Source organism: Rousettus aegyptiacus, unplaced genomic scaffold, assembly GCF_014176215.1.
Source record: "Rousettus aegyptiacus isolate mRouAeg1 unplaced genomic scaffold, mRouAeg1.p scaffold_m13_p_7, whole genome shotgun sequence".
NCBI lineage: Eukaryota > Metazoa > Chordata > Mammalia > Chiroptera > Pteropodidae > Rousettus > Rousettus aegyptiacus.
The window spans coordinates 66,621,410-66,644,408 of NW_023416310.1; the positions used below are offsets into that span (position 1 = coordinate 66,621,410).

Below are 22,999 nucleotides of genomic sequence, written 5' to 3' on the forward strand. Positions count from 1 at the left end.
GACCAATTTGGGAATAAATTTTAAACGTGTCAGCATGTTTCCTGAGCATGCTCCTACATGACCAGAGAGGGACCATCAGGCACAAACACTGCCGCAGAACCACGTGTGCTCTGCCCCTCGCATGCAGGTGTGTCCCAGCAGTGTGGCGCCGTGTCCCCTCTGTGCAGCACATCAGGAGGCATGGCATGTCAGTGTCTTGTCCCCAGGACTCTGGTTAGAGGTGGTGTCCTTGGTTTGGCACTTTGCCATTCGTGGTGGGAGAGAAGCTTGCAAAGTAGCTGAGCCTCTCTCCTCTGTGTCTGCGTCATTTATCACCTAAGCTCATGGGTCCCTGTTTAATCCAGTGGGTTATTATGCACTTCGATGCTCACACTGCCATAGATTGGGTCAGCGGTGGCCATCAGGTGCGGTTTCACCATGTCTTTCAGTGTTAAGTGCCTGGGTGGCAGGCGCATATGTTGTAGGATCACACAGGTGCTGTGAACAAGGCCTTTCATGTCTTCTTGAGGATGATGTAATCTTGTCAAGAAACACAGGTCACAGCCACGTGTGGCCCTTGGGTCAGACCTTGTGCCCTGAGCCCTCCACTCATCTGCGGGAGCCCACTGTCCGTCAGTCCCTTAGGGATACAGTGGATCACAGTCAAACTACAGCATTTAGAGGTGGCGCTAGAAAAGACTGTCACCCCCTTTCCCCAGCATTGTTTTCTGTCACTTTGAACTGTGATTGAAATGTTTTCATTTGGTCTTCAGGGTTTAGGAGGAGAGGCTGGTAGCTATTCACCTGTCTGTTTGTCACATCCTCAGCCTGTGAGACATGCTGTGCACTCGACCCTGCTGTCTGCCCGCGCAAACACTCTGTGACAGGGCTGAGCACTGGTGCATGTCACATGGCTGGGTGGCCTCACGCTGATGACACTGTGAGTGCCCCCTCAGTCAGCAGGTGGGGACACTTGCATGGCCACCTTGCTGTTGGGGGACATAGGTCGTGAATGTGTACCCATTGGGAGACTGAGGTGCCCCAGGGGGCTTCGGAGGGCTCAGGTTGCAGACTCAGGGAGGAAGTGGAGGCACAGCCAAGGCGAGGCTGGGTCCTGTGCAGATACACGAGGGGCCTGGGCCCCAACAACCTGGCCACACATCCCCAGCCATTCAGCACACAAAGGTGCATACTGCTGTTACGGGTGTGCGTCTCATTGGCAGTTCTTCGTGGCAAGGTGCAGGGGGCACTGTGCTCGCACTGTGCAGCTTTGCCTGATGGTGCCCAAACAGGGTGCAGGCACTGTCTCTGGCCTCTTTGGTCCTTCTGCCATGACCCCCTCACAAGCGATGTCCCAGCCCTCCACAGCCAGCGTGGCCCTGGGCTGGCGGGTTCTGCCTGCAGGTGTCCTGCATGTTGCCTGAACAAAACCCAGTGCCCAGCAGCCCCAGCTGGAGGGGAACTGGGGGAGTGATTATCCCACGAAGGGCCCAACTAATAGTGTCTTTGAAACGATGCACCGAAAGCAGGAGGAAAGTGGCATTCATGCAAATGTCTTTTGCTATGATACTTGAACATCACATCGCCGCTGTGGCTGGCCAGCTGCAGCTGCAGGAGTCTGGTAGGTGCCGGCAAACTTCCCCCTGGCTTTGAGTGGGAGCACAACAGCCGGCAGAGGGGCCCTCTGGTGCCCTGACAGCAGAGCCTGTGGGCACAGGTATGCAAATGCCTGTGTTGCCCGGGTGACAAGTGGAAAGCGAGTTCGGTCTGTGGGCTCCTTTGCAGCAGCACTGGCCCTGACGCCTAGGTGGACAACAGTGTATGTGGGAGCCGCATAGACTCCCAGCCGAGATGCTGCACGACTGTGGTCTTTGGCCTTAAAGGGGACAGAGACCAGACCCCCCCAGAGACCTGCACAATGTGCTCTTCTGTCACATGGGGCCCTTGTCCTGCGCCCCGTCTCACTTGCTTGTCATTGAAAATGCTGTTTCGATTGATGGGAAGAGGAATAGTAGTTTTCTATTGGGACCCCTGGGGCCACTTTGTCCCCTGCCCCACCTTGTCACCTCTGATTATGGCAGTGCTCGGTACTGTCCTAGAAAGTGCCATGATAGCCGCTGGGGAAGCAAACACCATCCTGATGGACACGTACTTACACTGGGTTTGTCAGAGTCCTTTTGGTTCTCAGTCCAGAATTCAGTGTCTTTTAATGTCATTACCTAAAGAAAGAAAGATAAATAGATAGATAGATACATACATACATACATACATCATACATTCATGCATGCATGCATGCATGCATACATACATAGATGCATAGATACATAGATAGATGCATAGATATATAGATAAATATAGTTTTGAAAAGAACTTTAGGACATTTTGGGTTCTCAGTATTGAAATTCTGTAAGAAAGGGGTTTTTGAACAAGTTAAGGAACTGCTCTGAGTCAATTTTCTAGGTGTGCTTTGAGGTTTGCTTTGTTTCTTAGAATTCAGTGTTGGGCTCCCTTTGAGATGCTGATGGAGATGGTGTCATTGTTCCCTTGTCACCTTGACCGCCAGGAGACTCTTTTCTGAGGTTCCCTGGGTAGTCTGGGGTCAAGGCCTCTTCTTTGCCATACACTTATGCCCCTGAATTGGGCCAGAGCATGTTTTGCTGTGATTATTTTGGCATTAAAATGTAATTCAGTTCCCTAGTACTTGATTGGTTGTCTCAGTGTAATTTGGGACATGTTTCTTGAAATATAACTTGCAGGTGGCCCTGGTGCTAAAGCCTCCATGGTGGCTGGCACTGTTATCCTCTTGCTTCTCAGCTGCTGCATGCAGGGTGTCCAGGGCTACGGTGGCTCCAAGCACCCCATCTCTCGCCCTCCCCACCAGCAGTCTCTTCCCTGGCTGGCTGCCCTCAGGCCTTACGGTCAGTGGGGACCTGCACCAGGGTGTGCCCTCGGCGTAGCCCCTACTCCAGTAGCTGCCCAGGTAAGCCCCTGTCTCTGGGGTCACATGGCCATTTCCTGCTGTGTGCTGTTGACATCATCTCCCGGACACTTTCCATGCCTGTGACAAGTGCCTACATCTGTCCTAGGGAAACTTAGAGCCCTGGACCCCTGGCTTCCTACTTTTACGGGACTGCTATCAGATGGCACATCTCGTATGGGGCACTGTCTTAAATGGCAATAGCCGTGAGAAATCAGACACTCAGTTCTGTCTGCGATACTGACCACTCCCCCTCAGCAGGGCTCCTGGGCCTCCTGCTGCTGCTGCTGCTCCTGGAACGTTCTCCATCCTCTGACTAACTGTCCTCTCTGGGGATGCAGCATGGGGACTGGCTTTCCGCCTGCCTGACGGGCCCCGCCACCTCTGCCAAGTGCTCCCTCTGCCATCTCTTCCTCGGGGTCACCCTCACTGTTGCATCTTATTCGCGTGTTTGGCTCTGTCCCTTGCCCATACCAGGGTGCTGTCACACTTGTCTTTTGACAGGAAAAAGCCTCTGCATCCCGACTCCGTTCTACCAGCCTAAGTTTCTCTGGACTGTGTAGATGTCCCTGTCCTCCAGGTGGGGACTTTACACACATGTCCCATTGGTCTAGAGGCTGGGCCAAGGTGGCTTCCCTGGGCCGTCCTCATTGCTGGCTACACGAGGGCCCCAGCTATGCGGGCATGCCGTCGTGGTGCTGCACATGGTACCGGTACCATAGCTGTTGCCATCAGACCTGCGGGTACAGGCTGCGCTCCATTTTGCATCCCAGGGCCTCTCGTCCCCGCCCCCCCACACACACACCACCATTTCCCTTCCATGCAAGAGCCCCACGGACCATCTGGGCCAGGTTTCTGATGGGGAGACACAGCTGCACAACCGAGGAATCACCTTGTGGACAGCAGGCCAGCTAGAAAGTCGGTTTCCTGATGGCAGTTCCCGATTCAGACCACACAGATGACGTCCCCCAAGGCTGGGCCACACTTAGCACCTGTGACCACACAGACTGTGAGGCACAGCTGTCTGTGCGCAGCTCACCTAGTTCCCTCACTAATAGCCACTGCCACCCAGGTGGCCCAGTGTGACTCGTCTTCCCAAAGTGCTTTACGGTATAGACCAGAGCCACCTTGCACCACTCTGGCCTCAGCGGCTCTGCTCTGCACAAGGGGCAGGACCCGGCGGTGGTCCTGCGACAGGGGACGGCTGCCCAGGCCTGCGTGCCTCCCGCCCATCCCCAGGATTATCTTCACTGTTCTGGAGGCCAAACTCCCACGTCTTGTGCCAGGCAGGCCACATGGGGCCCAAGGCCGATGGCTGGGTTGCTGGGCCTCCTGGCCTGCATGGCCGGGGTACAGGCTGGTGTGTGTGGTGCATGGCTGGGGGCTGTGGACCTGCAGAGGCCTGGCGCTGTCCACCGTGTGGGAGGTGGGCTGGCCCGGAGCCTGCAGGCTCTCCTGGGCACCAGCCCTTGGAGGTAGTGGTAGCAGTCCCTCCTCTGAATGTTGTCCAGAAGCCATGTCTCGCGTGCTTGAATGAGGACACTTCATTGTCCCACACACCAGCTCCAAGGCAGGTGTCCTGGCACACTTATTATCCGATGTGCTGCAGAATTTGTTATGTCAGGGACTGGTGGCTGCTCCCGGCGCCAGCTCCCTCCCCAGCATGTCTGCCAGTGCTCCCCGGCCCTTCCATTTGGGGTGGAGGCAGGATGCCACACCCTCGGGTGGACTTCCCCGCCATGCGACTTCCTTTTGCTCATCCCAGCCACCGCCCTCCCCCTGCAGCCCCCAGAGTGGCTGGGGGTGGAAGGTGTCTTGCCTCGGACGCTGGTGGTTCTGGAACATGAAATCGGCTAAGGGAGCCATTGGGGACTTCCCTAAGGTGACCTGCCCTGTGGCAGTTATCCTATTGGCCCACTTTCTGCTCCTGCTGATGCCGTAGTGACCCTGGTTGGAGCCTGGCACCAGCTATCTTGGTGAGCGGGTCTGGTTCTGGACGGGCCTCTTCTAGCCTGTCAACCTTGGTGGGACCTCAAGCGAGCTGACCCTCAGCTCCTCTCGCAGGAGCAGCAAAGTCATCCTGTAAGTTCCACCAAACAGGTGGGAGGGCCCGGCTCTGTAGGAGGTGCGGACAGCACTTTTTCTTCCCGTCTGTTCTGGAAGGAGGGGCGCACAGTCTGTCTAGCATATACAGGAGCTATGGGACAGGCTTTGGAGGGAGCTAGACAGCTATCAGTGGGGGAGGGGACAGGACTCTTGTCCTCAGCTGCTTTGTGGCCAGTGGGACTGTGGCGGCAGGGCGGCAGGAGCCTCCGCCAACAGAGCAAGCCACTGGTCTCAGGTGCAGGTTCCCGTTAAGGCCCCGAGTAGGATGGCCAGAAGAGCTGACTGGGACTCAGGCTGCAGCTACCAGTGTGGAGTCCAAGGTACCCTGGCTGTAAGCAGAGGCCAGGACTCCCAACACCCCCAGTCCTCTGAACCTTTGGCCGCACTCTTGCAGTTTCTCATCTCCTTGTGACCAGAGCTCACACGTAGAGAGGCTGCTCATTTCTCCTTGGGCCGCTCCCCACAGTGGGCTGCAGGGAGACCGAGGGGATTCGCCTGTGTGTGACTGGCCACAGTGCTGGCCACAGTGTTTATCCCACGAAGCCACCCGACAGCAGTCAGGTGCCATAGCAAATCAGGATACCACTCTATCAGTGTCGTGGGCCAACTGTCCAATCGCTGCTTTCTTGAGCCCTCGTGAGTCTGGGACATGCTGCCTGTCAGTGACATGGACAGCGGGCACTGTGCACCTGTCAGTCTCCTTTTTTCTCTTGGTCCCCTGCAGCCACCCTCTTCCCAGGACTCCAGCTTTGTGTCCCAGTGGCTTCCTTCCAGCATGGAGGTGGCAACTGCTCATTTCCCGGCAAGGGCGGTGCTGGCCAGTGACGCGTCTCTGTGATGGCTTACAGAGGGGACTGTGGGTTTCCCAGCTCTCGTCTGTCATTGTTTTCCTTTGAGGACTGAGGAGAGGACACGGGTGCCTGCTCTTCCTGGCGAACTGCCTCCCCCTGCATGTCCTGGGGAGACCAGGCCTCCGTGGCAGTGTGGCACTGGTTGGCAGGGTGGGGGTGGGGGGGAGCGCTCTCATAGCTGGTAAGAAGGAGTGGTTGGTCACTAGGGGCCAAAGAGTGAGCCGCTGTCCTGTGTCGTTTCAGGTCTTTCTGAATAACCTCCAAGCCGCAGGGGCCCACCCCCAGGTGGCCGTCCTACGACTTTTGCGTTACATCCTCCGTCTGCTGTGGAGGATGCAGTGATGACAGACCGGGTCCCCGCAGAGCCCAGACATGTGCAGACATTTCGCTTGTTCGGGCCGACGAGCCTGGCGCCGCAGCCTTCTGGTGCCATAGCTATGCAGCCAGCGGTTCGCCTGCAGGGCCAGCTGACATTTCCACAACACGAGCCGCATGCGGACTTGACCTCATCTGCTCGTCACCACGTACTGGAGGCCCCGATGGAGTCACGTGAATGTAAACAAAAGAGGATCCCCCTGAAGTGCACAAACCGCGGTTCTTTGGAGCAGGACTTTGTGCGAGAGCGCTGTTTACATGCAGGGCAGTTTGTTTTCGCCTTTTTAAATAACAGGTTTTTCAGAAAGGAATTGGAAATTTTTAACCAACTCATGAATGATTTTTGTACTAAAATTTTAAGAACCTATTGTCTATTCTCAGAGGATCATGTAAACTCGGCAGTGGAAACTGAGCCAGCTAATTTCTAAAGCTGCCTTAGTTTATTTTGAGAGGCTACTATACAGAATTTTTAAGCGGGAGAGGTGTGACACGGCCCCTCCCTGTCATTGCCTCTTTCACTTTTTTTAAAAATCATTATTAATACCAAAAATGGAACTGACTGAAGGACCAAAAGGCCCTTGGTCAGCCACTGCTGACGTGCCACTTTCATTCTGTAAATATTTACTGACCTCCTTAAATTCAGATGCTTCTGTGGCAAAGTGTCAGCCAACTTGTGTGCGTTTCCCTATTTTCTCCCGTGAGGCTCGTCTCGTCCACCTGGATGCTGGTTTGGTCCAGTGTGCCTCTGTGATAAACTGTGACCAGGTTGGGACATGACCGGCCCAGGTCACCCACAGCCTGGTCGGGTCCTGGTAGCCCACTAATTGGGACAAGCTCACTCCTGGTGTTCACTGGTCTGCTGGGCTTTTCTGTAGAGGTAACAGCCATAGTGACATACAATGTCAGGCCCGTCGGCACTGTGGCCTTTCTGGCTGCAGGCTTTCCTTGCGTCCTGATGCACTCAGCGCAAGGTCCCGGGTGGCTGACATGCCTGCCTGCAGCTGAGCTGGGTGGGCCGTGGTTGTGCAAACCAGAGCCCTAGTGGGAACTGGCACATGCCGTGGGTAGGCTTCTGGCAGCTATGTCCTGGGCACCCTGGGTCCCCGTCCAGCTCAAAGTTCCTCTGGTCCCCACACTTGGTCCCCAGCCTCCTCCCTCCCTTTTAGTCTTAGTTCTGGTGGTGCCACTGACACCTGTCCTGGGAGCAACTCTGAAACGCCCTCAGGCAGGTGTCCGCTTTACCTATTTGTCTCTCTCGGGTTAGCCGGGCCATCCTTTGTGAGTCCACTTCTCCCTCCATGCTGGCCTGTGAGGGTCATGATGGGTGGAGGCTTACGGGGCAGTGGGTCTTTTCAAAGGCAGACGACTGGGGAGGCTCAAGAGAGTAGGGAGCAGGGAAGAGAGTGCAGATCATTCTGTGAACCTAGTAACTCCTCGTATTTGAAACCTCAGATCATGAAACAATTTTTAAAAAGAAATGCATGACTTTTCAAATGAGTCAGCAGTGCCAACAACTATTATATTTGCTTTTGGCCCATCGAGGGCCAGTATTTTCAGATTAAATGGAAAAATTCATTCGTGTTATCTCCATAGTTTTATATAAATATATATGTATACATGTATATATATGTATGTGTGTGTGTGTGTGTGTGTATAGAACACCTACACTTCTTCCTTTAGGTTGAGAGATTTGATTCCAAATATTCTTTTTTAAAAATTTTCTTTTTCCCAAACATCTTCTTGGGATCTTGAATAATTTTCAGAGCTGTGTTGAGTCTCAGCTTATATTCTTAGTAGGTCTGGAGCCCCCTTGCCGGGTCATAGAAGCCTCATGGTTGTCAGGTGAAGAGCTGCTCCCATGGCCTGCTGGACATACACGCCAAAGACGTAGTTGGTTCTGGGCCCGTCCCCTCCCAGGATTTCCGTGCTTACGTGCCAGTCCCTGGGCCAGAGCACCTCACACTGCTTTGGAGCGCAGGTGCAGCCCGGTGCCCAGGGCTCGCCACGTGCCAACTTACCTCTGGCTCAGCATTTGGCCGTGGACACAGCTTGCAAGGAAATAGGAAACTGAACTGTGGGGCGTTCGGGACAGGGAGTTGCACCGGCATGTGATGTGGCCGGATGTCTCTGTGCTACGCGTACCTGTTCATCAAGATGCCTCCTGCAGAAAGCATACCTCCCGTGGTGTGCCTTTTATTCTTTGTTTTTATCGCTCTGATTTTCTTGTAGAACAAAATGACTAGTTCCCTTTTTGAAAACTTATGAGATGCGGGTTTTGTGCCTTGACCACCTCTGCTCACGTGAGGTTTGTAGACAGTGCCCTGTGGTTATCACAGAAAAGCAATAAATGTACCCAAAATACCTTCATGAGTGATTATTCATGTTACCTGTACTCCTGCCTAGGAACGAGTTTATCAAGAATTTTTTTTTTGGTTCTTGAGAAACCAGATAAAAATTCCATCTGATAAAAAAAAAATGTACAAAGTCGAATACAATTTTCTCCTGTTTCCCCTTCTTAATATTGTACATATTTTGACTATTTATTAGGTTAGGAGATTGTATTTTACTTACCGACTGAGCCAAATGTCTGCGTGCAATTATGTTTCCTTTACTTTTCTTGTAAAATTTTGTACAGCATAAATGAGCAAAAAGATCACTGTTTTTACTAAACTTTTTCAGAATTAAGGATTGTAAATATTGTAGATTCTTTTTCTGTGTGATGTGTCCTACTGGTTCATAGTGCTGTAACTTGTAGAAATGTGTATTTATTTCCTGCTTATTTAATGTCTTAAGTTCTGGAAAGTGTTGGTCTCCCTGATATGCCCCGCCATCCCATTAATTGCTTTAACTGAGGTGGTCACTGGTCAGCTCACTGCTGACCACACAGCTTCTCTGGTGGTTCTCCAGCTGGGCCCCTGGTGTTCTGGTCAAATGGGCTTAAGTTCTGGGGTTTGCCATCCTTACGACGGAGCTTGTGTTCAGACATCTCTGAGAGGCCGTAAGTCTGACCGGCTAGAGTTCTCCAAGGAGCACCCAGTTACTTTGTTCCAAACAGCTAGCTTCTCATGGAAGCACATGCTGTTACCTCCAGGTCATGTCTTTTTTTTTTTTTCTTAGATGTATTATCAGCAGTTGGGACAGATTTTTTTCATTTAAAATTTGTCCCTCACAATTCTATATTGAGAGAAATGAAAACACGAGCCTTGTTTGTAGAGGTGCCTGAGACCGCTGAGGGCAGGGACAGCGAGCGGTCGCCCTTGCTTCTGAAGTGACCAGAACCTTCCCATGCCAATGACCCCATGTTGGCAACTGGCACGCTCCCCCTAGCCCCTGTCCCACCCCCCACCTCTTTGTGGCTTCCTGTGCTCTCTTTGAGGGGTGGACTTCAGTAGTGAATCAGGCCCCCGGGCTGAACCAGTTGGCCCTGCATCCGATCAGCCTGCTTTTTTGGGGTTGCTGTCCTGCTTCTCCGTCGCCTTCGAGACAGGTCGGGGACCCCACTGGGCAGGCGTTAAGATGTAGGAGCTTTAGGGGGACTCCATGGTTCTGTGCAGATGGCCCCATCATCTCTTGATTTAGCCAGGTGCCTATGTGCGTCTACTTCATGCACACGTGTGCGGGATGTGTCCACATGGGATGCTAAAATAGAGGGGCACCTGTGCTGCCCCGGACAGCACTGCATGTCAGAAGCAGTGCCAGGCTCCCAGCAAAGTAATGTGACTACTTGTATGGGTGATCCCAGACTTCGGGAGCTCTCTTAAGCTCTGTGTCCAGGTCCTGTGACCACCAGTCACTGTGGTTACCCATTAGGTACCCATCTGTAAAGAGCACTGATCTGTGTACTGATTCGTCACTAATGTGTCCCCAGGACCCAGTGTATGTAGCATTTGTACTGCAACTCCCCTGGCTGACTTGTGTTTTGCACTGATGAATTTTGACAGGGTAATTGCCACTTTATTGTGCAATACTGCTGTAAATATCTGCAGATTTTTAAGAAGCTCAATCTTTTATGTTAATGAATTTTATATAAATAAAACTTCCAAATTATTTTGGTGAGCGATTTCATTTGTTTCATGAGACGGTGGCAGGACAGCTGAAACAGTGTCCACATGCCCACAGCCACCTTTGTCGGTCACAGCATGTGTGATCCCTGTGTCGGGCCTGTGTGTCTCACTTGGGGTCGGCCGTGTGGTAGGGACACTCGAAGCAAGCCACTCAAGTTTGAAGTAGCTGGCCAGACCCCTGCAGAGTGTCTGCCCACGTGGTCAGACTCTCTTCAGTCTCAAGTTGAGCGGGGTCGGTGGTGACAGCAGAGACCCTACTGCCTCACCCCACTCATAGCTGGGAGGAAACCCAATGGGAGCCTTTGACCCCAGAAAAGGCTCATCCGCTGCCCCTGCTCAGCCCAGGGAGCCACCCCCAAGGGCCAGACCCTACGCGGACTGCCTGTGGCCACCCGGTGAAGGGCTACTGAGAGTTGGACCCCTGTCGCGTGGCAGATGTGAACTGGAATTCAAGGCTTTTTGGGGGGATATGCTACAAAATCCAAAATAAGTGCCTGACTGGCTGCCTTTACCCACGTAAGTGCTGGGAAAGCTAGTGACTGCTGAGCTTTACTTTTAAAACTGGTGGTCTATGCTGGCTGCTCATGGTTAGCAGGAAGCCAGAAAGCGATCTGGCCCCACAGTTACACATTACTTCAAATTGTGCTCTCTCCCAGTGAAGTTGTCCTGGCTCCCGGCCTTTCCTCTCCAAAGCAGGAGATTGAGTTTTTCCTGGCTTCTCTCGGGGGGGGCGGGGGGGTGTGTGTGTGTGTGTGTGTGTGTGTGTGTGTGTGTGTGTGTGTGTGTGTGAGAGAGAGAGAGAGAGAGAGAGAGAGAGAGAGAGAGAGAGAGAGAGAGATTTTGATTATTTTCAACTGGGTTTTTCATTTTTCCTAGTGACGATTCACTCTATTCCCAGTGAAAATCCCTTACATGTTGGAAATATTTCTCCTTCTGTCGTCCGCTTGTCCCTCTTCCCCAGAATTTTATTACAAAGAGCTGTATCATGGAAAATCTGAAGGTTTTGCAGCGGGCGCCACACATCTTGCTAGGCCTGCTCCGAAGCAGCCGCCCCCACCCTCTGTTTTATTTCCCAGTGCACTTGGTGATATGTTCAAGGGACATGGTTGGCAGCACCCTCTCCTATATACTTCAGCACGCATGTCATTTAGAGTTCATTTGTTTTCTTACGAAAAATTTTTTTTTAATTTTTGGAATGAAATGTACATACATTAAAGCATACAAGCCTTACACGTGTGCATTCTTCTAAGTGTTGGCTGAGGACGCAGCTGTCCTCCAAACCCCTCTCACCACCAGCCATGCTCCTTGCCTCCCCACCTGCCCTCAGGTGCCTCTGCGCTGGTTCTCTCCCCTGTGAGTTTTTATGGGCCATTTGATTGGGGTCATGTGGTATGTGGTCTTTTGGGTCTGGTTTCCTTTTTGCTCAGCATCACATTTTTGAGAACCACGTTAAAATGGTCAGTAGCTTCCTTGTTTCTTTTTCATTGCTGAGCCATGTTCTGTGTGAGCAGACCACACTTTGTGTGTCAGCTTGTCACTTTGAGGCGGGCTGGGCCAAGCTGCCATGAATATTTGCGACCGCATCTTTGTGAACACGTTTTCTTTTCCTGCACATCTTCGAGCTACTGCCATGCACTCAGCGTCAGCGTTTGAGAAGTCAGGCTAATGAATCTTAGTTTTCTGTATTTCATACTTTTGAAAGAGCCCTTTCCTATGCCAGAGTTTTAAATATCTTCTCTTGTATTTCATTTATATAACCCTGTTTTTTTGTTGTTTTGTTTTGTTTTGTTTTTATTCTTTAATCCACCTGGAGTTCAGTTTTTTGGAGGTGGGTGACATGAATCTCACTTTGCCTTCCTTGCCCTGTACCCCACTGAGACCGTGGCCTCCACCACCAGCAACAGCTCTGCCACCAAGGTCTCCTGTGTGTAGTCCCCTTTCTCAGACCTATCCTTTTGCCATTGACCTTTTTGTTAACGTTATTCTACTTACTACAGTTTTATGATGTGTTTTGAGTTTCTTGTCCTTATTTCTCAAGATTGTCACGGCTGTTTTACATGTTGTCTTTCACGTGAACTTCTGAATTAGTCTGTTTCTTGAAAATCTCTTTGAGGGTCTTGTTTGGGATGACAGTGACTCTGTGTTACCTTAGGGGAGGCACCGTCATTTTTCCAAGATGTTCTCCAAGGTGAGTAGTTCGTGTCTGGCTGTCAGGCTTGTGCTTCAGTGCATTTAGTGTACTCGACTTTTGTCCCCATGGAGCCTGCACATTTCCTGTGGGCTCTTCTCCGGGGGAACGTGGGGTGCACCCAGCAGGCCATCTCTGAGCTTGGCCACCCCAGTGCTCTTCCCGGAGCCTAGGCTGTAAGGAGTCCTCTACAAACAATGCCAATTCGGAAGGTACAGAGGGGGCCATGAGAAGACAGGAGATGACAAGTTGTTAGAAGATGGGAGACAAGGCAAAGGTAAAGTGACAGCTGTCTTCCTCAGGGACAAGCCATGCCCCTGGTTTCCCGGAAGTGGCCTCTCCTGAGGGAAGTCCCAAGGCCTTCAAAGAACTTGTAACCAAGGAGAAAAAATATAGAATATACTAGCTTTGCATATTATAAGCATTACTAAAAGGGACTCAGGAAGGCAAAACTATGGTATAGTCCTGACCAGACTCTGTGACTCCTCCCATGGGCGCAGCCCCGCCAAGGGCAGGACACCCTGGCCACCCAGCCACCAGAGCTCCCTTGCCCTGGCATATAGGTAAATGCTCTGTCCCTGCCATGGGGGCCAGTAGTTATACCTAAAGTGTCTCTGGCCTTCGGACTGCGAGAGTCAAGGCAGCATCTGTCTGGTTCAGCGGTGTCCAGCCTCACAGCAGCACCTGGTAGCCCTCACATGTGACCCGTGGAGCGGGTGGTGTCAGCTACATGTCTGATCAGGATTCGTGGCCAATCACTGTGCTTGGCTGCTTGACCATGATTTGCACTTTTTGCCACTTAAAAAGAGTGGTGAGAGCACTGGGCCTGTTCACATTACAGGTTTCATGTTCACCCCGTGCCGCCCCAGAGATGTCTGCTGGGCCATGGGCAGCACGACTTTGTGCTGTATAATTCATTTCACTAGGGCATCCCACGAGCTTCACCGCCCTTCTGGGTCATGCCTTTGGTAAGCATTTTCATGCCCTCTGCTTACTGTGACGGTTGATGACAATTCTTGCGCTGCCATTTTTCACTGTAGGTAACTGTGTGGTGTCTTATCTTGCTTTCTCTTCTCACTGCCGCACAGTTTGGTTCCGTGTTACAAACAGAAAAACTGTTCCAGGTTCCCATCCCATCACATTTCTTCATTTTCCCTCTTCACTGTAGTCCCTTCTCACCCCACAACAAAAGTTACCAGAGTAGGTTCCCTTTGTATAGAATATTTATTTTGAAGCTCTATTTTAATAGTATTTATTTTAGAAAGTCTACTATTGTAAGAGTTCTGTTTGTAAAGAAAAAAAACAGGTTAAAACTGAACATACTGATCTAGAAAATATATATAAATATATATATTGCTAAATATACAAAAAAAAAAAAAAAAAAAAGAGGCAGGTCTAGCCTGGGGGGTAGTCCTCCTCCTCAGGCCCCCGCATCCTCCCTGTGGCCACACGCCCTCTCCCATGGACAGCCACTGTCCAGAGCCTGTTGCAAGTGGGATTCTCAGAGGTCCCCTGAGAGGACCAGTGACAGCAAATGCCTTGGTGGAGCTGTCTCCTGTTGCCTGGTGGCATGTGCATTTTGGATAAGTAAGCTACTGGCTTCCTTAGTACTGAGAAGCAAACACTTTGCGGAAATAATTCCAACAGTATGGACGTTTCCTGGAACACCCAGGCTCATTCCGCGTCTTTCTGTCCCCTTTCTAAAGTGCCCTTCCCCAGACATCCATGGGACTGGCTTCAGCAGCTTCAGATCTCTGCTCTGATGCCACCTTCCCCATGTAGCCTATCCCAGCTGCTCCTCCAACCCCACCGTTAGTGTCATTTTTTGAGCAGGAAGGGTTTACACACACTCCTGGGGCCCCAGCTGCCGTGTGGGACTTGGCGTGGCTATGGGGAAACAGGCAGGCCTGGCTTCCTAACCTTGGGTTCAGTGATGGGCGAGGCCTGGGCTAGATGCTTCGTGCGAACGAGGCCGTGTGACCCCATCTTCACCTCCAGCGTCAGCACATAGCAGGTGCTCAAGGAACTTCGGTGGAATGACATAGTTCGTGCATGGGGCAAGGGCACAGTGCCCTAGCACCTGGACTAGTTACGAAAGGCTCCCCACCCCCAGGCCATGACAACATCCCTTCATGGGATGTGGCACATGGGGCCCTTGACCAGGCACAGATGGGGGCAGCCAGGCAGAAATTTCTCTTCCTTCCAGCAGAAACCAGGCTTAAAATACTTGCACACCAGGTGACGGGTCTGCCAGGAGGCCTCTGGGAGCTGTTGTCACTGCACGAGAGGGACCAGGCTCTCCACCATCCTCACGGGTCACAGCCCTGCTACCTGCACCTGGTCTAGCCCACAGGATTGACTTGCTGAGCAGAGCCAGGAAGGTTTAGATGATAGATAGACAGGCTGAGATGGGAGAGGACTCTTGTGCCCCATGGCTATAACCCAGTGTGCGGCCTGGGAGGCTGAGCACAGGTAGTCTAACACCTGGGGTCAGCAATAGCAGGAGGAGCCCTGAGGGGGTCACTGGACACCCCCTGGCCTGCAAACGCCTTTCTAAGAGTGTCCACACCGAGAAGCAGATGCAACACTGGGGAGGACTCTGGCCTCCATGAGTCATGTGTGTCAGTCGTATAAATAACGCCACAGTGACTTAAATAATCACCTCCAAGGCAGGAACAGAACATTTTTATTGCTGTAAAGCTGGACTAAGGTCACACTGAAATTACTTTTCAGAGTTTATGAACACACCTTACAAGGAGGCAAGAAACGGCATTCATGAGATCGAGTACAGCATTTTTGGGGATTGTTTATGCTGTTTTTTTTCTGACTCCGAGCCCTCTGGAGGACTGCAGGTCTATATAAAGTATGTTGGGTGGCTTTTTTTTTTCCAGGAAATGTCACACCAAACCCCAGTCTCAGAGAGACAGAACCTTTTACCTGTATTCCCAAATGCCTAGGACCCTCTGCTTCAGGTTTTCTGTGACTGAAAGTTATTTTCCTTAAGCCTGCCACACTTTCCAGTTGAAAATACCCCAAATGGGAAGAAAGCCTTGCCAGAGTGAGTGGGTTTAGTGGAGAGTCCTCACTACCTGTGACTCAGAAAGGGTCTGGGATGAGGCGGGCGGGGGAGAGGGGGCACAGTGCTCAGCCACTTGGCAGATCAGATTCTCAGGGGAAAGGGTGGTGGGGGTAGCGTCTGAAGCCGCCTTCTGCACCCGTGGTCACTTCATACGGCACACCCCGACAAATGCACATGTGTGGGATCCTTTGAAAACTGCATCCTTCCTCCCACATTCACCACTGGCACTGCCCCCTGGGGTGAGGGATGCACATACACTGACCCCCTACCTGGCCGGGGCCCAGCTGGAGTACACAGGCCCGCGCCTCCTGCTTTGGTCCCCACTCTTGCTGCTGCTCACAGAACAGCATGGGACAGACTCAGGTGGCCTCAGCTCCATACTTAACACCTTCCACAAGGTAATGGTGAGCTGGCTGATCTCCCTGCCATTTTGCACGCAGTGCAGGTGGCATCAAGATCTCAGCATCTGCATGGCCTGCACAAGGAAGGCCAGTCACGGCCAGGCTAGCAGCCTGGCTAGCTGCCTGGCTGCTCCGCCCACCCATGTTGGGCCCTGTGCAAGGAACAGGGACCAGTCAGCTGCCACCCCTGGAGGGAACAGCCCAGCAGGCTGGCAGAAGCCATGTCTTTGGCCGAGCTGTGGGCTGGAGCTCTCGGGCTCCCTGGCAGCTAGCAGAGGCTCCTCTCTAGAACCAGCCCCAAAAGGGACTGAGACTGCTGCGTGGGCTTCACTTCTCTGGCCACCAAAGCTTTGTGCCCAACTCTGTTCAGGAGCAAGTCCATGCTCAGGTAAAGAGGGACCCTGCCCACACAGAAATGCCACCTAGTTTTGGTCCTCATGACACCTGACACCTTGCTGGGTCCTGCCACCATGGAGTTGCTTACAGAATTAAAGTGCAGGCTTCTGGCCCGGAATCCCCCAGGGACCTGACGTAGCAGGTGTGCATGAGCTGAGGTGTGGGGGTGGACATCCACATGTCAAGCCTCCCGGGCCCCTGGTACCCACCCAGAGCAGGAGCACAGCTGCCTGGCAGATTGGGTACAACCTTGGGCCCTGGCACCCACAGCTTGGGTTTGGTCTGCTTCCTGCACCTCTAGTGCTGTGGCACCTAGTGCCCCGTGCCGCAGTTCCCTCATCTGTAGAATGGAGGTCATGATGGCAGTGCCATCACTGTTGTCGCTCTGCTGAGATGACTGGCTGCACCAGAGCCTCAGCTTACCACACGTGTCCTCCGAAACTTCAGTTTTGGTACCTCCTGTGGGTTCCCCAGGATGTCTACATGGAGAGGGTAGGCTCCTCCGTCAGACGCTCCTCTGAGACGTGCCCCCTCCTCTGGGAGTCCACAGTGCAATGGAGACCACGGGGACCAGACATAAAAGTGCATGCACGGAGGGCTTCCACGGTTACTGCGCCCACACTTCAAAAAGATTTTTTGGTTTTAAAGTACAAAAGGGAACAGACAGCCTAGAGCTGTTGACTGGCCACAGGGAGGCGGCGGCTGGAAGCCACGGTGGGGCAACTGCCCACCACAGTCCCCTTGGTGGCCTCAACCTGCAACCACTTCCACGGCTGAACCAGGAAGGAGGCCTCAGGCGGCAGCGGCGGCCACACTCACAAGGCCAGAGGCAGCCCAGAGACCCACTGGGTCTCCTGTTCCTTTGTCAGCAGAGAACCAGGACCCGGCTCCAACACGGGGAGAGGTCGTCATCTACGTGGCTAGCAGCCATCACACACCTGTGATGTGCCCAGGGTGGAGGGATGCAAAGGGGCTCCTCCGTGGCTGGGCGCAGTACTTGGCTTGTTTTCTCCAATGCCAGAGGATTCAAGAACATTTATCTCATCGTTAGGACACATGCAGATCCAAAGCCAGGTTTCCTGTCCCTGGAGGTGTGAGGTCGGCGCTGTCTCCTTAGGTGGCTCTCAGAGATGTCTCCCACTCTGCCCCTCCACCCCTAAAGAGAGATGTGTGCTCTTAGCCACCCTGTTTCCATTTTCCCTATTTCCTATTTTCTATACAAGACTGCCCATTGATTCACCAGGTGACACATGAGCCGCAGGTGCGCAGCCCGGTCCCATCCAGGTGGGCAGCAGGATGCAGGCGCAGCTGTGTGAATTAGCACAGTGCTGGCACTATTTCCACACAGATGCAGATGGCACAGAGGGCAGCTGTGCTCCAGATCTGTGTTCTGGAGTGTCTGTGTTCTGCCTGGCTCACCCCACTCTGGAATATGCTGGACATCCGCCTGGTGACCAGCACCCCGTTTCCAGGTGGGATTCGGAGATCCGAGCAGGTGAGCGCCTTGGCCAAGGCTGTAGAGCTGGTAGGTGACAGGCACAGTTTGCGCCCAGCCTGCGGACCCAGTAAGCCTCAACCCAGGGACGCCTGACTGGGGCTCTGCATCCTGTGGTGAGCAGGGCAGGGCAGCCCGTGCAGGAGCCATGGGCCCTGCTGGCCTGCACGAGAGGCTTTCCAGGGCGCTTTCCAGGTGACTCCTGTGTGCGATGAGGCGGGGATCACACCTGGTGCTGAAGCAGCCAGATCCCAGGGAGGCTAGGCTTGAGTTTTTACCAGGTGACACCCTTGTGGGCGGGGCAACAGGAAGGGAAGCAGGTCTTGATGCATTTGTGGTTTTACCATCAAAACGCAGCTTCTAGCTTGTCTCACCCCCGCCAGGAAGAACAACTCAATACCTGCTTCCAGAAGCCCCAGGGAATATTCCTGGCAAACATTCTGCCATCAGCGTTCCGGTGGCACCAAACAATGTTCTTTCATCTGCTGTGCCTGCTTGGTGCTCAAGGGTGGGCGACCCAGTGACACTCCCTGCTTCAAACCACCCAGCCCGGCCAGCCAGTGGCCTGAAACCTGGAGACCCAGCTGAGACAGGAGGGCGTGGGGTTTGGGGACCACTGTTCTCGGGGACAGGATAAGCAGGGAGTACCTCGGCCAGTTGCCATGTGCGAGCTCACTGGTGCATGGAGTACTGAAGGCAGGTCTCATTTAGTTCAGCTCTTCTTGGTTAAAAAGATTTTGATGACAAAGTTGGAGGGAAAAAAATCTGTGAACTCCCCACCCGCCTGGGCTCTTCCCCACTATGGGTTTTATGGTTGCCTGGTCACCTGGTCGTATACAGACACTTTCGCATCCTGCTTTGTTTTAACTTAACCGCTTGGTCACCCCACTGCTGCTCAGGCCTCAGCAGCCACAATTACCTGACCATCCACTCCTGTGGGCCACTCTGGCTGCCTCCATCTCTTCATTCTTATAAATTATATTTTAAGGAATATAGCAAACATGTGGCTTTTTTTCTTTCTCTGGGTTATCCATTTAATATAAATTTACAGAACTGGGATTAACAAGTAGGAACTTTGTTACCATACTGTTTTTCAGAAGAGTTACAGGAATACATTGCCATCAGTATGAGACATATGGCTGATACTATGACATTTTCACCAGCCTTCGTGTGTTTCTCGCTGAGCTATTTTTCGGCAGCTTAGTATATAAGAGAATGCCACATCATTGTTGTATGTGCATTTCTTTAATTACTAAAAATCCCATGCATGCATTCATTCATCTGATGATGAATTTGGTCATTGGATGCCTGCCACTCTGTGCCAGGCACTGGACAGACAGCAGTGAACAAAGCAGACCCAAGTCCCCACCCCTGAAGAGGTCGCCCATTACCGGGCTTCTGCCTGTTGTCTGTACTATAGCAGCTGTGTGACTCAACAGCTGTGGGGGCTGGGCGTCCAGGTGCTTTCCATGCACACCTTGATTCCTGCAGCCTTGTACAGCAGTGGTTTCCCTGAGGAGGCCCCGTGTGCAGGTGATAAAGTGAAGGCTGCTCACCTGACAACCCCTGCCCTCCAAAATCCAGCGTCCTACTCACCTGGCATTGACCTCCTTTCCTGTGTAGGTGGAAGGGAGGCAGAGCTGGGGGAAAAGTGGGCTGGCCACCACCCAAGTGCTATACTGTGAGGGGCGTCATATCAGCCCTGCCAGTTGTCTAGCTCCCACTCTCTGGAAGGCTACTGTCTGTACCATCTCAGAAACAGCAGCAAGTCCCAGAGAAAAGCTGGATAGTGATGAGAAGGATGTGTGTTTGAGGGCTACCAAAGGATGCTCACTCACCAGGACAGGCTGACTGGCACCTGTCCTGCCTGGACCCAAGTTGGGACACTTAAGTAGCTGGCCTGAGCAGACTGCCCAGTCCAGTCTCTGGTTCCGAGCTAGTCAGTCCTTGAGCCGCCTCTCCCAGAAAATGAGTTGAGATACAATGGATGTAAAAACAGTAAGAACATTCCCAGTAACTGAGGCTGACCATAATGCCAGGAGGCTGGATCTTGCCGCAGCTCTCACATCTGGGCTTGTGGGTTCAGGGGGGCGAGCGGTTCTCCTGTGGGCTACCTGCCTGGGAGGTTGGTCTTCACGTCATGGTCGTGGGGGCACTTGGGCTGGTTTGCTCCCCTGGGGTTCTTGGCGCCTCAGAGTCTCTTGGTATCTATTTTTTAACCTTGTAAGAATTCGCTCATCTCTTATACAAAACCTAGAAAATAAATACAAATGAGAAGAAGGAACTATAACTGAGATAGCCACTGTGGACATCTTGATGCACAGCCTTTAAGGCGTGCGTGTACGCACACATAGATACAAGGAGAGAGGGAGAAGAGATGCCAGAGGGGTTTATTGCAGTGCACGCAATGGGAAGGAAACGTCTCTCCCATTCAGTGTTCCGTGTCCTTGAATTTCCTTCTGCAACAATATTCACAGCTGCACGGTGCTCGACAGAAGGCAATACACAGCCTGTTCAACCAGGCCCGTCTTCATTGAGGTAAGGGTACGTGACAGCCTTATCCACAAAATACAAGCTGAATTAAATCCAAAGACTAGAACTTTGTCCCCAAATTCCTTGGGACCAAAAAAAAAGATGATGATGATGAGCCCTGGCTAATACGCCCGTTCTCTGGAAGGTTCCAACTTCTCACTTTCCATGCATTTGCCACAGAAGCACCACATGTGCACACGTGGCCCCTCCCGGGTCTGGAGAAAGGCAGCTTGGAAGCCCCCGCGCGCTGCTGTGGGCTTGTTCGGGAGGACGTCCTGTCGTCACCACACAGGTGTCCCTTCCTTCCCAGCTCTTTTTGAGTAAACCAGTGTCCTGACGTCCTCCCTCCAGCAAACAGCAGCTCCTGATAAGTAAAAAGCTCCCCCCCCTTTTTTTTTTACCTTGGCAAAGTGTGTGTGTTCCCTTTCAGTCTCGCCGCAAGCGCAGCTATTGAGAGAGAACACAAGAAATGAGAAAAAGGGAGAAGTGAAGTGTGGGCTTCTTTTGGAAATAACTTAAAAAAAAATAAAAATAAAAGAGACATCACCATAGTTGCAAAATCTTTTTCTTGTCATCATTTTGTAATATAGGCAAATATCAAGTCATGGTCTTGAGGTCGATTCTTAGAATTAAAACTAATAAACAGCATTTGTATAAATAAACGACTAGAATAGAAGAGAATAGAAGTATTGATAAAAAGCACTGATAAAACCACACAGCTGAAGAAACACCCACTTGGCCACCTCCCCCGAGGTCCCGTCCAGCTAGCAGCGTGATGGTCTTCTTCAGGGTGGCCTCTACAGCTCCGCCACCCGCACGTCTGGGCCAGGTGCCACACATGTCCTGTCCCAGACAGCCCAGGGCTGCCACAGAGCCTGGAGTCCCACCTGCCTTGCTCCATGGCGACTATGTCAGCCTGTGATGAGCAGGGGCTGGACAGCAGCATGGATCCAGGCACCCTCTGTCTCCAGGTCTGGGTTCTCACGGTCATCAGGGGAATTGTTAGGGCTGGGACCCAGCCCATGCCCAGGGGTGGCGGTGGGCCTGCTTTGTCACAGGACGCCTTTCCCAGCACCTGGCAAGAGAGGACTACCCACCTCTGTGGCTGATGAGCCTATAACGGATGGTTTGTCACGCTGCTCAGGTCTGTGATATGATGCTTCACCCCATGGAAAGCTCACCACTCTTAGAAAGTAGATATAATGGCGTTCACGGTAATACCCGTCCCTACTGACTGTGGCTGTCCCACTGGCAGGCCCTGGCTCCCCTGGTTAGGGGTGCCACTCCAGTGAGGGCTGGCTTCCCACCGTTGGAACCCAGGCCCACACGCCAAGGACCCGGGTCAGGCTTAATATCTGCTATGTCTCCCTCCTCTTTCAGCATGGCTTTCTTGTGTAGGGGTGGGGGGAGAGCGGGGGAAGGGGGTGGTGGGGGAAAGGGTTGTTTTGATGGATATGTGCTGTTTCTGTATCACACTCACTACAAGCCAAGGCAGGACCTCCTTGGAGATGGGGGGAGTGTCGACTGCAGACAGGCACCTTAATTCTTCCCGAATAGACACACCTGTCTTCTCCTTATGGGGTACTACTGACCTTATCCTCTCTGCTTCCTGCCGCCCTTCTCCTCTCTGCTTCCAGAATGCTGCAAGTTCTCCTACAGCCCTGCGGCTCTTAAGTCTTCTTAGCCCAGCCTGCTGCCTCTGCTCTGAGCCCTGCCCTGTGAGAGCTTCCAGCCCCGCTTATCCTCTCATGCTTCTCGATTCACTGTCCATCCAGAGGCCACACCCACATGAACCATGGTTCACTCTCCTTGGACTTGAACATGGATTTCACACTAAAATTTATCCCAAACAAAGCACCAGGTGGCCGAGGCCTGACGTCACCTCCCTCTCCCATCTTGCTTTTCAACTTCTCAAGGTGAAATCCTACTAGTCAGCCTCATGTCCACACACAGCCCTTCACCAAGTCTAGTTGGACTTCCCCTCTGAAGCAGTTTCTGAAGGAATCTGTCCCTTTCATTCTTCCCAGCACCACTCAAGTCCAAGTCACCCTGCTCTCTGGTCTGGGCTACTGCAGGGTACTCTGCAGTGGTCTCTAAGCATCCTTCCTGGGAGAGTCAATCATATCACATCCCCTGTGCAAAACCCTGTCTTAGGCTAAAGTCCAAGCTCTGCACTCTAATCCAATAGGCCTATGTGCAGGCCCGCACCTGCCTCCTTGACCGTGTGGGCAAGTGGGTCCGTCGTAAGGGAACCTGGAGGGTAAAGGCACAGCATGCCTGCCCTTCAGGAGGCCTGGCCTTCTACACACTCAGGTAACACACTGGAGGGTTCCAGGGATTTGTCAGCCACTTCAGAAAGTGTCAGGAAATTGCATACGTTTTGCCCCTAAACATCTAAAATATCAAGGAACTAGAAGATACTGATGAGCAAAATCCACCAGTGGCTATACATGTGATTTTAAAGTAGACATGACCTGGTGGTAGTAGTGGGGAACGGTGATCTGGGGATCGTGATGAGTGATGCTGACCCAGCAGTCCTGGTGAGGCAGCATGCAA

The 22,999-nt window shown here is 52.5% G+C and overlaps 1 protein-coding gene across 7 annotated transcripts in view; it reads left to right on the forward strand.

Moving 5' to 3' along the window:
- Positions 1 to 10,337, forward strand: part of BCL2L11 (BCL2 like 11) — a 37,730-nt gene extending 27,393 nt beyond the window's left edge. For 6 of the 7 annotated variants that reach the window (XM_016126116.2, XM_036225220.1, XM_036225219.1 and 3 more), the window contains one exon: positions 6,157 to 10,337. In XM_016126116.2, coding sequence (XP_015981602.2) covers positions 6,157 to 6,255 — 99 coding nt within the window. In that variant the 3' untranslated portion in view covers positions 6,256 to 10,337. The remainder of the gene's footprint in view (positions 1 to 6,156) is intronic. The other variant, XM_016126114.2, reaches the window with a different exon arrangement.
- The last annotated feature ends 12,662 nt before the right edge of the window (positions 10,338 to 22,999 follow it).